The 14,250-nt window shown below is 42.9% G+C and overlaps 1 protein-coding gene across 1 annotated transcript in view; it reads left to right on the top strand.

The window, feature by feature from the left end:
* Positions 1-361: 361 nt before the first annotated feature.
* LOC144488128 (SWI/SNF-related matrix-associated actin-dependent regulator of chromatin subfamily A member 5-like) overlaps positions 362-14,250 on the top strand; it is a gene marked incomplete at its 5' end in the record, with an annotated part of 36,799 nt that continues 22,910 nt past the window's right edge. Inside the window, 8 exon segments of the mRNA XM_078206153.1 lie at positions 362-528; positions 2,409-2,509; positions 4,277-4,377; positions 5,080-5,259; positions 7,442-7,597; positions 9,420-9,551; positions 10,472-10,540; positions 13,557-13,660. Of these exon segments, the coding sequence (XP_078062279.1) occupies positions 362-528; positions 2,409-2,509; positions 4,277-4,377; positions 5,080-5,259; positions 7,442-7,597; positions 9,420-9,551; positions 10,472-10,540; positions 13,557-13,660 (1,010 nt within the window).

Below are 14,250 nucleotides of genomic sequence, written 5' to 3' on the forward strand. Positions count from 1 at the left end.
GTCCTCTAAGTAGAAATACAGGTTGCGTTTGAAGAGCATTTTTGAATTTACTAGCACAAAGTGAAATCTCAATTACAGTGGGAATGATTTTATAGCCCCACAGCAGAGAGGTGGTGCTATTATTCTCCTTTCCCCACCTCACCCAATTGTTACTCAGTTGCCCAATTTACAAAGTAATACCAGGTGAAAGGCTGTTTTCCAAAGACACATACTATTATGCTTCAATAAAAACAAATCTGCAGCCCCCACAAGGAGAACTGTAGATTGACTGTAGATTAAATGAGATGTGTTTGCACACTCTTGTGACGTTAATTCTCAATGCTTTATTTTCTTACGAACATTTTTTCTTCTTGTTCGACAGAAAGCAGACAGGGCAAATAGATTTGATTATCTGCTGCAACAGACCGAGCGTTTTGCCCACTTTATCCAACCTGCTGCACAGAAAACTCCAACGTCTCCTTTAAAGATGAAACCCGGGCGCCCTCGATTAAAGAAAGATGAGAAACAGACGCTTCTGTCGGTTGGAGAGCAAGATATATTCCAGGCAATGTGTTTTTGGATTCATGATGCAAATTCTGAGAGATTGCAACTTGGAACGTGTTCCTCGCGTTCGAAGGCCAAAGAGGCGTTAATGTTGGGATCAAAGTAGAATGGTGGAAGTAAAGCTTTCGTTCCTCCTTGAGGTTTTGGGGCCTTGGCTTTCAGTGATTTGGATATAACTCTTCTCTGCTTCATCCATGTTTGCAGACTAGGTTAGGAGCAACCACAAATTGGGATCATATGATGGAGTTGCAAAGAGGGCATAGCCCACTGAGTGGGCAAAGCTGTGGCAAATGTAGTTCAGTGTGGAGAAGTGTGAGGCCACCCACTTTGGAACTGAGAAAGGCAAATCTGAGTGTTTTCGACAAGAGAGATTAGTTGTGGAGGAGCAAAAGAGATTTGAGTTTCCATATATACAAAGAACACGATATTACTGCACTGTTACAAAAAATAATGGAATATGCTAAGAGGAAGATGGCATTTATCTCAAAATAGATTGGGATTTAAAAATGAGGAACTTGTACAGAGCCTTAGTCAAACCTCAGCTGGAGACTGCCTTTGGTTCTGGGCAACGAACCTCAGGAAAGTAATATTGGTCTGGCACCGGAATGCTGTCTGGTCTTAGTGTCGGTTATAAGAACATGACATGTTCCATAAATTTGGCTTTCATTCCGTTAAGTTTCAAGTATTAAAGAGTGACCAAATTGAGGTGTTTAAAATGATTAGGGGATTTGATAGGGTAGATACAGAGACTAATTTCTTTTGAGGGAAATCTGGTTCAAGGGGGCACATCTTAAAATTAGAACGAGGTTAGTTAGGATTGAAAGTGAGGGCTATTTTGTTCCACTTGGTGGAAAGGTCTGCCCCAAATGGCTATGGGTGTTACATTTTCTGAATGGATTTTTTTCTTTGTTGGGTGCACTATCAAGTGATATGAAGCAACAGCAGGCATGATTTAATTGAAGAAACAGATGTCTGACGTTGCATGGCCTACACCTTTTCTCTGCCTTTTTAAAGTTGAAACAGCATCTTAGTCACCAAGTGTTAAAATATCCTGCATCCGTATAACAGGCGTGGAATTCCTGTCAACCTTGCATTAAAAACACTGATGTTCTTAAATTTGTCACATGTATGATTGAAGAGTCTGTTGACAACTATTGGCACAAAAGATTATACATGTGTAATTACCTAATTAAATTAAAAAATACGAATATGCTGTGTAATCTACCATGGTCTTGGTAGAGTATTTACATAACAGTAGATTTCAAAGTTTATGTTTGGAATCAACTTTAAATTAAAATAATGGCCATCTGCATGAATTGCAATTTTGAATCTTAGTTCAATAACATGCTGTACGTAGGGCATGGTGGCACAGTAGTTAGAGCGGCAGTGTGGCAGTGGTTAGCACTGCTGCCCCACAGCGCCAGGGACCCAGGTTCGATTCCCGGCTTGGGTCACTGTCTGTATAGAGTTTGCACATTCTCCCCGTGTCTGCGTGGGTTTCCTCCGGGTGCTCTGGTTTCATCCTGCAGTCCAAAGATTAGGGTTAGGTGAATCGGCCATGCTAAATTGCCCCTTAGTGTCAGGGGAACTAGCGAGGGTAAATGCATGACATTATGGGGATAGGGTCTGGGTGGGATTGAGGCCGGTGCAGACTCCATGGGCCAAATGGCCTCTTTCTGCACTTTAGGATTCTTTGCACTAATCTTCACCACAAAAGTAATGCACAATCTCCAAAATAATTTGTACGGTGCTGTTTATTCTGAAGTGATTGTGGATTTGAAATTGACTGTAGTAACAGCTCTTTTGAAATGGTTTGGAAAGTAATAGTAACCCCTCGCACAAAACAATTCACTTTTAATTCTTAGCTATCGGCATCATCGTACGGAACAGGAAGAGGATGAAGAGCTACTGTCAGAAAACAGCAAGACAACCAATGTCTGCACAAGGTTTGAAGAATCCCTATCATGTGTGTAAAGCCATTTTATTCATTATTTCATACATGAGTTAATGTAGCTCAGTTTTCACTCCCTTTTCCCAATTGCTTTCACATTTTCAGTCACCATTCATCGATGTGCGGTATTCAATTTTGTCAAAATTAGACTTGTGGGACATTTGAGACTGTTGTAATTAAATCTCCAAAAACAGCACCTCCCGTTCTCCTGGTTTAATTGGCTGTATTTATTTGCATAAGGGGTCGTTTTAATTGAACAATCTACGAATGCTGACAGACACCACGGGCTCACTCCAGCCCAACTTGTAATCTGACATAATATTTTCTGACTGGATATTGTGGATATTGAGTATTTTGAGGTCAAATTCAGCATGATTAAAATGCAGGGTAAAGCTGAAAGATCTCCCTCATGCCAGTATGACATGTGTTTCATATATCAGCCTTTCACCTTGCTCTTTGTTTTGTTCAGCTTTGCCCTCTCAACCAGTGCTCCCAAGGAACTGAGTTGAAACTGCTCCAACTTATTTTTCATGGGGTCCTAGCAGCCATTTTAACATGTTAGTGTGCACCACATGAAAAGGAACCATCTGTTTTCATGAGGAATAATTGGATTATCATACAGATTGCGTCCATGTAACATGCTGTCCTTTTGGTGTTGAGAATCATGTATAATCAGTTCCTTACCCTATGAAATGGTGAGCTGAATGATCTGTTCTCCCACATGGTATTTCCCCAATCAAAGAACAAAGAAAAGTACAGCACAAGACAGGCCCTCCAGCCCTCCCAGCCTGTGCCAATCATGATGCCCTTACTAAAATAAAGAAAGAACCTTCTGTCCTTATTTGGGTCTGTATCCCTCTATTCCCTCCCTATTCATTTACCCGTTGAGATGCCTCTTAAATGTTGCCAATGTGCCTGCTTCCGCCACCTCCCCTGGGAGTGCATTCCAGGCACCCACCACTCTGTGAAAAACTTCCCCCACACATCTCCCTTAAATTTTATCCCTCTCACCTTGAACCTGCGCCCCCTTGTAATTAACACTTCCACCCTTGGAAAAAAGCTTCTGACTATCCACCCTGCCTATGCCTCTGATAATTTTGTACACCTCTATCAGGTCTGTCCTCAGCCTCTGTCTTTCCAATGAAAACAATCCTAGTTTATTCAATCTCTCCTCATTGCCAACACCCTTGAGACCAGGCAACATCCTGGTGAACCTTCTTTGCACTCTCTCCAAAGCTTCCACGTCCTTCTGGTAGTGTGATGACCAGAACTGCACGCAATGCTCCAAATACTCATAACATATTAAAAATCCCAGTAATGTCCATGCAATGATTTCTTACAAAGCAGTCAAAGCCCAGTAACCTGGTTCCTCACCGTCATTCCTTCTCTCTGCCCTCCCAATCTTGCTCATACTTGCCTTAGTGAAGTTTAGGTGCTCTGTTTAACAGTTTATGTTTCTGTATATACTTTGGCCTTGTTCTATTGGTCAATTTAGCTGCGAGAGATTGGTAGTAGTCGTGGTGAAAATCACCACCTTTGTTTTGGAGCCTGCGTCTGAACGCTGACATTCTTTATGCAAACATTGAGACCCTAATACCAAATGGATTGTGCTGCTTGCTTTTTGTTGTCTCAAGCTATCATGGTGCTTTCAGTTCAATGGTTCCTGAAACAGTAATACTTTTCCTTTTGGTCATGGCACTGATTTCATTTCCCCTTAAGCTGTATTCTGTGCAGACTCTTGCAACGGTTGAAGGCTCGAAATGTTTGGGGTCTCTTCCACAGATGTAAAAGGAGGGAAACTCCGCGACTATCAGATCCGTGGACTGAATTGGATGATTTCTTTATATGAGAATGGCATTAATGGTATCCTGACAGATGAAATGGTCTGAATACACATTGATTGTAGACATAACAATTGTTTGGTGTAGGCATGTGAGATGTTTCGTTTAAAGGATGTAATAAGATAAATGTCTCTGTCGTGTACTGGTTATCACATTCGCCCAACGTGAAAGGTTCCCGGCGAGGCATTCATTCTATGTATTCAAGAGGCGGCTCGGTAAAGCACTTGGGGTGAATGGGATCAAAGATTATGGGGGGGGGGAAAGCAGGATGTGGCTATTGAGTTGGATGATCCGCCATGATCGTAATGAATGGGGGAGCAGGCTCGAAGGGCCAAATGGCCTCCTCCTGCTCCTATCTTCGATGTTTCTAAATAGGGAACAAGTATCTTCTCCCGGATGTTCGAGGGTGAACCATTCAAAGATTAGCGGAAACCTGGAACGTTTGTTTTCTCCTCCTTCCTGCCAAAACCTAGCTTTTTATTTTATAAAAAACTCGAGGCCTGGTTAGTCTGGACATGTCAAAACTGAGACTAAGGTTTCTGTTAGATTAGTGTTAAGGGAAATGGAACCAAGGCAGATAAATGGAGTGACGATGTAGATAAGCTATGATCTAATTAAATTGCAGAACAAACTTGATGGGCCGAATGGTTTCTTCCAGTACATTTCAGAAATGCTTCAGGACAACACTGATGAAAAAACAGTCTTTGATTCTCAGAGAATTTATTGTTTTACTTTGTTTAACAGGGTCTCGGGAAGACTTTGCAAACTATTGCTCTTCTTGGGTACATGAAACATTATAGAAACATTCCTGGACCTCACATGGTTCTAGTCCCCATGTCTACACTGCACAACTGGATGCTTGAGTTCAAAAGATGGATACCGACTCTTCGAGCTATTTGTTTAATAGGTGACAAGGATCAAAGGGTAAGAACTGCGTTTTATGTTCCCAAAAATACTGTTGGAAAATACAGCTGATGCATGGAGTTTAATCTGAAAATGCATTGCACGTTGTGGAAGTAATCCATGCAGTGCTTGTTGGATCTCCTGCCACATGTTGGCCGACCCCAGTGGGAAAGTACAACTACCCTTGCTGCCCCAGCATCGGAACAAGAAAAAACAGCCAGGATTCTTAAAGCTGGTTGCTATCTCCACATCTGTCATTTACCAAATAGGAATTAAGTAATCCGCAAGCACTTGCTGTCAAAACTTGTGGGTGAAAAGGCTGCAAGGGTGAGGTACCAAAGGACAGACAGCATCTGTTGGGCAAGTCACGAGAGAGTCAGTTCATTCACGGGGGAGCAAGATTTTTTTTTACAACAAAACACTGACCCATGAACCATAACGGCAAATTTTGGAATACCTCCCAAAGGTTGGGGAGTCAAACTAGAGGGCATAGGTTTAAGCTGAGAGGGAAGAGATAGGAAAGGATCCAGAGGGGCAACTTTTTCACTGAGGGTGGTGAGAGTCTGGATCAAGCTGCCAGAGGTAGTGATAGAGGCGGGTACAATTTTGTTTTTTAAAAAGCATTTAGACAGTTAGATGGGTAGGGAGGGATATGGGCCAAACGTGAACAATTGGGACCAGCTAAGTGGTTTAAAAAGAGAGCAGCATGGACAAGTTGGGCTGAAGGGGCTTTTTCCATGCTGTAAACCTCTCTGACCTTGTTTAAATTGCTGAATAAATAACCACTAGCATTGCAGTTGTGTGAACAAGCACTTTGTGTAATAAAAGTACAATAAATGAAGGACTCATAAAACCTGGGGCACAATTTTAATAAATGTAGACTTGACAAATTGAAATTTAGTATTAGGCCATTGTTCAATCTTTAATATTAATCCTGCCTTTCACTGGATTGAATTTACTTTCGTCGAGTCTCTCAAAAACATGTTTTCAACATGCATGCGGAGAATGGATCTGTCGCCAGTGTTAACGTTAGCCCTCAAGGTTCCTTGAGACTGGCTTTAGAGATCAGCTTTCCTTTGCTCTGTGTAACTAAAATCCGAGATTTGCCACGCACATAACGTTTGAGTGTAAATTTGCAAATATGTTCAATTATATTGTAATTTATTGCTCTCTCCTTGCTTTGCAACACTCTGGGCGGGATTTTCCAGCCCCATCAGTGGCAGGGAAAATCATGTGCTGGGCTGGAACATCTTGAAGTGGTGGCACAGTGGTTAGCACTGCTGCCTCACAGTAAGAGTTTTAACAAACCAGGTTAAAGTCCAACAGGTTTATTTGGTAGCAAATGCCTTTCGCTTTCGGAGCACTGCTCCTTCGTCAGAAGTCTCACAGTCCAAAGAAGTGCAGGTTAGGTTGATTGGCCATGCTAAATTAACCCTAGTGTCAGGGGGGGTTAACAGGATAAATATGTGGAGTTATGGGAATAGGGCCTGGGTGGGATTGTGGTCAGTGCAGACTCGATGGGCTGAATGGCCTCCTTCTACACTGCAGGGATTCTATTCTATTCTATTCTAACTAATACAGTCCCATAGATCCTGTAGTTAAAATTCTGCATCTATAAGCCACAAGATTCCGATGGACTGAGTCCACTCCAATAATAGGAGATTTCATCTTCTGGACTACAGAGAGGGAGAGCTGGAGAAAGATCGAGGAGGCCATGAAATAGAAAGAAAGGGAGAGAGGGGGTAAGAGACAGACAGAGCGAGCTCCAGACAGAGAGGGATTCTATGGTTTGGAGAATAGGGCCTGGGTGGGATTGTGGTCGGTGCAGACTCAATGGGCCGAATGGCCTCTTCCTGCACTGTCGGGATTCTATGGTTTGGAGAATAGGGCCTGGGTGGGATTGTGGTCAATGCAGACTCAATGGGCCGAATGGCCTCTTCCTGCACTGTAGGGATTCTATGGTTTGGAGAGTTGCCAAGAGCCAATTGACCTTTGGCCGCTCTCCACCTTTGCCCGTCCTGCCCTTGACGCTGCTCACTGCTGGCGGGGCTGGAAAATCCCAACGTCAGTGTTTTATTCACCTAAATTTGTCTGACTCATGCCTGTGATCAGATCTGTTTCTGCTGCATCCCAATTGCATTCTGGAAAAATAAATTTCTGGTGTTTGGAAAACTGAAATGTAACCCACTTCTTACTTTATCAGGCAGCTTTCATTAGAGATGTCCTCCTTCCTGGAGAGTGGGATGTCTGTGTGACGTCGTATGAAATGCTTATCAGGGAGAAATCTGTTTTCAAACAACTTAATTGGCGATATCTGGTTCTCGATGAAGCCGACAGGATCAAAAATGAGAAATCCAAGGCAAGTTTGTTTCCCCTTCATTTTCTCTGCTCTCTTCCCCATCCCGTCCATTCCCACCAGAGTTAATGGCTACCATTGTAGTGAATGCTAAATTTTGTTGCCTCATCTTCAGGTGAATTGGGGAGAAACGCAGGCTTGATTTGTAGCATGGGGGCACGAGCAGGGGGCGACATGGTAGCTCGGTGGTTAGCACTGCTGCCTCACAGCGCCAGCGACCCAGGTTCGATTCCCAGCTTTGGTCATCGTCTGTGTGGAGTTTACACGTTCTCCCCGTGTTTGCGTGGGTTTCCTCCGGGTGCTCCGGTTTCCTACCACAGTCCAAAAAATATTGCTGGTTAGGTGCTTTGGCCGTGCTAAATTCTCTGTGTACCGAAGTGTGGCGACTAGGGGATTTTCAGAGTAACTTCATTGCAGTGTTAATGTAAGCCTACTTGTGCCACTAATAAATAAACTTTAAAACTTTGTAAACCATGTGTCACATTCTCGGTTATATATCATGGAGTGAGGTTATTTTTGAGCAAGGTGCAGTTATGTGTGGGACCAGACAGAAAATGAGGCACAGAAGTTTGCTGCACACTGTTCCCCTGGAGAGGGGAATGCAAAGACGGGGTAAGACGGAGTGGCAAAGAACAGTAAAAAAGAATTCAGTGTGGATGGAAGTGACTGTTCTATGGTGAATGAGATCACGAAGGACAGGAAGATTGGAACAAAAGGTTGGAGGGAAATCCAGGAATAGAGATTTTGAAATGAAGGAAAATTATACATTTTGAGTACTAATGGTTAATATAATTGTTATTTGCTGCTTTCACTGTTCCTTCGCACTTCCATCAAAGCTTTAAGAGCTAAATTAAAAGGGTTATTTATTGTCACAGATGGAATGTGAATCTTGAGGAAAAGAGCGCTTTAATCTCACAATCCAATGCAGACAAGTCATTGTTTAAGTTAAAGTTTATCAGTGTCACAAGTCGGCTGACATTAACACTGTAATGAAGCTACTGTGAAAATCCCCTGGTCGCCACACTCTGGCGCCTGTTCGGGTACACTGAGGGAGAATTTAGCACAGCCAATGCACCCTAACCAGCGTGTCTTTTGGAATGTGGGAGGAAACCGGAGCACCCGGAGGAATCCCACACAGACATGGGGAGAACATGCAGACTCCACACAGTTACCCAAGCCGGGAATCAAACACTGGTCCCTGTTGCTGTGAGGCAGCAGTGCGAACCGCTGTGCCATATTCAACCAAATCACTCCAGGGGTTCAGAAACTTCTGGGAAAGTTATTGCACCATCAATTATTGAGGCTCGATAGTTAATCTCTGGGTTTTAACACGAATGGAAGAGTGGAGTGGAAATATTTGAATTGAAAATCAAAGATCCGATCTGTTTATTCAGACCGTAGAGTGCTCTTGTTTTAAAAGCTTTTGAACCAGCTGCCCCTTCCACAACCATTGCTTTTTAACCAGCTGCTCCTTCCACAACCATTGCTTTTTCACCAGCTGCCCCTTCCACAACCATTGCTTCGATTTGAAAGAAATACCATTCAATTGTGGACGGCTCTGGAAGTTTCCATATTCCCGTCTTGCAAGTTATAGAGAACCGTTTGTAATCTTGATGCACTATTACTACACTTGCTTTTTGCTTCCTAATGCAAAGCATTTGGCGCCACTATATCTGAATTCATTGGAGAAATGACAGACACGAATAAACACCTAAAAGATCAGCGAACTTTTAAATGCAGTCTGAATCTACAGTTGTGCCAGTAGTATGATTCCAACTTGTACCCAGTTTGTACAGTAATGTTTTTAAATCTGCTAAATTTACAGCTCTCTGAAATAGTGAGAGAATTCAAAACAACAAATGGATTATTGCTCACGGGTTCACCACTTCAGAACAACCTGCACGAACTCTGGGCTCTGCTCAACTTCCTCCTCCTGGATGTCTTCAATTCGTCTGCAGTAAGTAATGAGAAAGGCAGCTTGACAGTGACTGTACCGTTTGTCTAAGGTTCAATTACAGTGTTTCAACCTATTTCCTTTTGGAAGGCATGAGAGAATGCTGCAAAGTTGTGTCTTTTTCATTTTTGAAGCTCGTGTCAGGGGAAGCTGTCCAACTTGCTGGAGGGTGTTGTGTGACACCATTGTTCCTTGCATTGGGAGCAGCCAGGTCGCTAAATGGCCGCAGTCTGTGTATTAATTTGTTCACCTGCCCACATTTTCTGAGCACTATATTCACCATATGTGTGCCGATGCAGAGTCCAATTGGTGATGTCTGCTCCTCGAACCCTTCAAACTGCTATTGACCATTCCTGATGCTCAGTGTCACATCTGCCTTACACGGCAAAGCGGATTTAACATGCTTGATGTTTCCTTGAGCAAAACTGTCACCTTGTGTCACAATTCTAAAATTACATTAAAAGCATGTTGGGGTGAGAGCTTCCTTTATCCATATCCATCTCAATCCACAAATTAGCTGTCAGAAGTATTTTAGTATTTATTTATTTTTGTTAAAGTAAGAAAAGCTATGTTTCTAACTGAAAGCCTAACTGACCATTCTTCCTGTGTGGGTGTCCTGTAGCTTGTTACAGAGATGGAAGTAGGTTGTCCAAGGGAAGAAATGATTTTTTCCATGTTAAATTGCTCACATGCCGACCAGCTGAAACTGATTTGCAATTGTTATGAGCAGCTGTGCATCTGTTTTATGATATCATCTGTGAACGATCTAATTTGGATGCTACCTTTTTAAATTGCCATTCTTATTCTTCGAGTGATAAACAATGTAATAATTGAAACCATTGGATGTGGCGTTGATGGAAGTAACACAATATGCTAAAACGTTTGGGGTTGGCATGACTCGAGCCGCTTGTTGTTCTTTGCAGGACTTTGATTCTTGGTTTGACACAAACAACTGCTTCGGGGACCAGAAGCTGGTTGAGCGATTGCACATGGTAAGCTTCTTATCTTATCTGTATTCTGATGCTGGGACGTCATTAAAATGCAAAGTTATTTCGGGCCCATCGCCCTCAGAAATATTATTCAAAAAGTTGTATATTTGTGTGATGAAGTGATGTGTCTTGAGAGTGTTTGGGGCTAATTTGAAGAAACAGCAAGGTTTCTTTTCTTCATTTACTGGGTGTGGATGTCGTTGACGAGACCAGCATTTATTGGCCATCCCAAGTTGCCCTTCAGCAGGTGGTGGTGAGCTGCCTTCTTGAACCACTGCAGTCCCTGAAGTTCTAGGTACATCCACAGTGCTGTTAGGGAAGGATTTCCAGGTTTTTTGACCCAATGACGGTGAACAAGCAGCGATATGTTTCCAAAGTCAGGATGATGAGTGACTTGGAGGGAAACCTCCAGGTGGTGGTGTCCCCAGGTACCTGCTGCTCTTGTCCTTCTCGGTGGCAGTGGCTGAGAGTTTGGAAGGTGCTGCCTAAGGAACCCTAATGAATTCCTGCAGTGCATCTTGTAGCTGGTACACACGGCTGTCACTGTTCATCGGTGGTGGAGGGAGTGAATGTTTGTGGAAGGGGCAGCAATCAAGTGGGCTGCTTTGTCCTGGATGGTGTTGAACTTCATGACTGTTGTTGGAGCTGCACTCATCCAGGCAAATGGAGAGCATTCCATCACAGCCCTGACTTATGCTTTGTATCTGGTGGAGAAGCTTTGGGGAGTCAGGAGGCGAGTTACTCACCGCAGGATTCCTGGCCTTTGACTTGCCCTGGTAGATTTAGAACGGTTAATTTATTGATTAAAAATGTGATGGCAAAAACTGAGGATCTATATTCTCCTAAATGTTTATCCGAGCAGTGTTAAATTTTGAGTTACTGCGTGTGAATTACAAATTAATTTGACTTTTATGAAGTGATAAAGTTAATGTAGTTGCCACCACTTCTTGCAGACATGACTTACCTGCGATCCACTGGAATTAAGTGGTGGCTCTATTCGTGTAACGGGAATGGTTTCCGCCCAGTCCAACTGCATCCCACTTAGAATGGATTAGAAATGTTAAAGGACACAAAGCTAAATGAACATTTACCAGGTGTTCTTGCATTCAGTAAATAGTGCTTGAAGTAAACATGGCATTTAAGGTGCTGTAATAGGCAACTTAGAAATTTATGACACGAATAGATAATTATTGCCTTTCACTCGATGTAGGCAACTCCCACAGGTGTTTTTAATTAGGGTGGACATTTTACCCAGATCTGAATAATTTGAATCACTTCAGATATTACATAATATGGTGAAGGGGGAGAGATTTCTTCAGCTTCATTTACTCTCAATTATTTTTTCTGTCGCCATATCTTGAACTCCTCAGTTGACCTTGGTAACAAGGCCCATTAAGCATCCCCACGGGCTGTTCCAATTGCTGATCCCGACCTTGATAAGAGCATTTCAATTGATGCTGGATCTCGAGTAGAACTGCTGACTGATCAGGAAGACTTGCTAAATTAAAGTGTTTTTATCACTGATGCGCTATCAATTAGGCGAAAGACTACCGGTGTGCCAATACAAGTGTAGGCTTTTATTCACAACAGAATCAGGAGCAGATCCCAACAAATAACCAACCTGGACTGAACAAGGGGGAGGAGACAGCCACCTCTATACTAGGTGCCGAGGGGAGGAACCAAACTGGAAGGGGATGTGTCCAGGTATGACAAGCACACACAACGGTGGTCCATATAGGACAAAGGCACAATTGAAGTCCACCACAATCACATTTTGGGAGGTGCAGGGTAAGGGAAATAGAATAATTTTTATTTGCTTCAATGTCTATCCCCTATTTCAGAAGCTGAAATGGGTTGGGGGAGAGGAGGAATGGTAGGTTACAATTACTCGGATTTATCTCCTCTTCTGTTCACACTCCAAGCTCCATTTCCTAACCATTCACTCCAAACCTCTGTCTGGTTACTGTCTGTCTGAGGCTTCACCAAACTCTTTGCAATTGTGATATCCTAATTGAGCCTGAACTACATTTCCAACCCAATATTCTCAATATTACCAATACCACCACCATAATATCGCCCGCCCTTGTCCAATCCCTTAATTAGCACTGGGTTTTCCTAAACAGCCTCCCACCTTGCACCACGTGGAAGATTAAATTCATCAGAACTGCTGCTGACATGAACCAAGTTCTGTCCACTGCTCCATTTGTGCATCGCTGATGGTCAACCTTCAGCTGTTTAGCCCAAAGCACTGGAATTATTTCCCTAAATCTCTCTGCCTCTCGAGCTCATCCGTACTGAAGACACTGCCTTAAAAACTCCATGGTCACCTCTCAATGGGTTTTTTGGTAGCTCGGTGTCAAATTTGTCTGATAATTGCCCCTGTGATGATCCTGTAAACATCTTATTTTCATAGAATCCCTACAGCGCAGAAGGAGGCCATTTGGCCCATCAAGTCTGCACCAACCCCACATATTTACCCCGCCAATCCCACTGACACCAAAGGTTTATTTAGCATAGCCAATCAACCTAACCCGCACATCTTTGGAATGTGGGGGGAATCCGGAGCAGACACGGGGAGAATGCACAAACTCAGAGTGACCCGAGGCCAGAATTGAACCTGGGTCCCTGGCGCTGTGAGACAGGAGTGCCAACCACTGTGCCACCATGCCACCTATGTTAAAGGTGTTGTAGAAATGTACATTGTTGAGAAATGAGGAAAGTTAATTTAAGGTTACTGTATTGCTTTCTCATAAAGGGTTGGATTCCAAGGTCTGATCTGTTCTGTTGCAGAATAAAGCTGTTGACAATCTAATCTGAAGTTGTAGGTGTCTTCATCAAGTCAACATTCATCCCACACCTGTAGATGTGCTTCAACCCATGGCTTGTTCAGCTGTTTTTGTTTAACCTGTGCTTCAGTCCACAGAACTGTTCAGTGCAGCTTTTGTAACATTGCATTATTTTGCTTGACTTTCTTGGGCATCATCAGTGTGTAAAAAGCATGTATTCTCACCTGAATTAGGTATTGAGACCCTTCCTCCTCCCACATATTAAAGCTGAGGTAGAAAAGAGCCTGCCGCCAAAAAAGGAAGTCAAAATGTATGTCGGCAAAATGCAACGGGAATGGTGAGTGCACAACCTGTGAATCTTAATGTGTTGCATTGTGAAGTTCGGCATCATTTTGCAACAACTCATTGAAATTGTGCTGCACTTCAATCAACAATTAGAGCATTTGTAGAACTAAGGGCAGAGATTCACCAGTGTAAGCGAGTGTGATTTTACCCAATGCATCAATAATAGGCTGACTCCCTACTATTGACCATCTTGCTTCCATCTGATCAGTAAGATTGTTGTGTTTGGAATTCTAACTTCCCTCAATCATTTCCATTATTTTTGCCCGAAACAGAAGATCATCATTGAATTCTAACTGGACGATTGCCATTCAAATGTGATTATTACAGCGCTTTCAAACTATTTTGCTGTCACTTTTGGGCTTTCTTCTTTCAAACCCCAATGCAGCCCATTATTGATACCCACCTGATCAGGTACTAGTGAGGTGTCCCCTCCAAACTTATTCACCATGTCTATCTAGTTGGTCAAGGAGAACGCTGCAAAACCCTTCAAAATGAGACTGCACCCGATGTCACACAATGTCATTGCCTCACGATGATGCCAGTATCGATGCCATAAATATAAAATAGTCACTAATACATCGA

The sequence above is a fragment of the Mustelus asterias genome, unplaced genomic scaffold (genome assembly GCF_964213995.1).
Source record: "Mustelus asterias unplaced genomic scaffold, sMusAst1.hap1.1 HAP1_SCAFFOLD_1315, whole genome shotgun sequence".
NCBI lineage: Eukaryota > Metazoa > Chordata > Chondrichthyes > Carcharhiniformes > Triakidae > Mustelus > Mustelus asterias.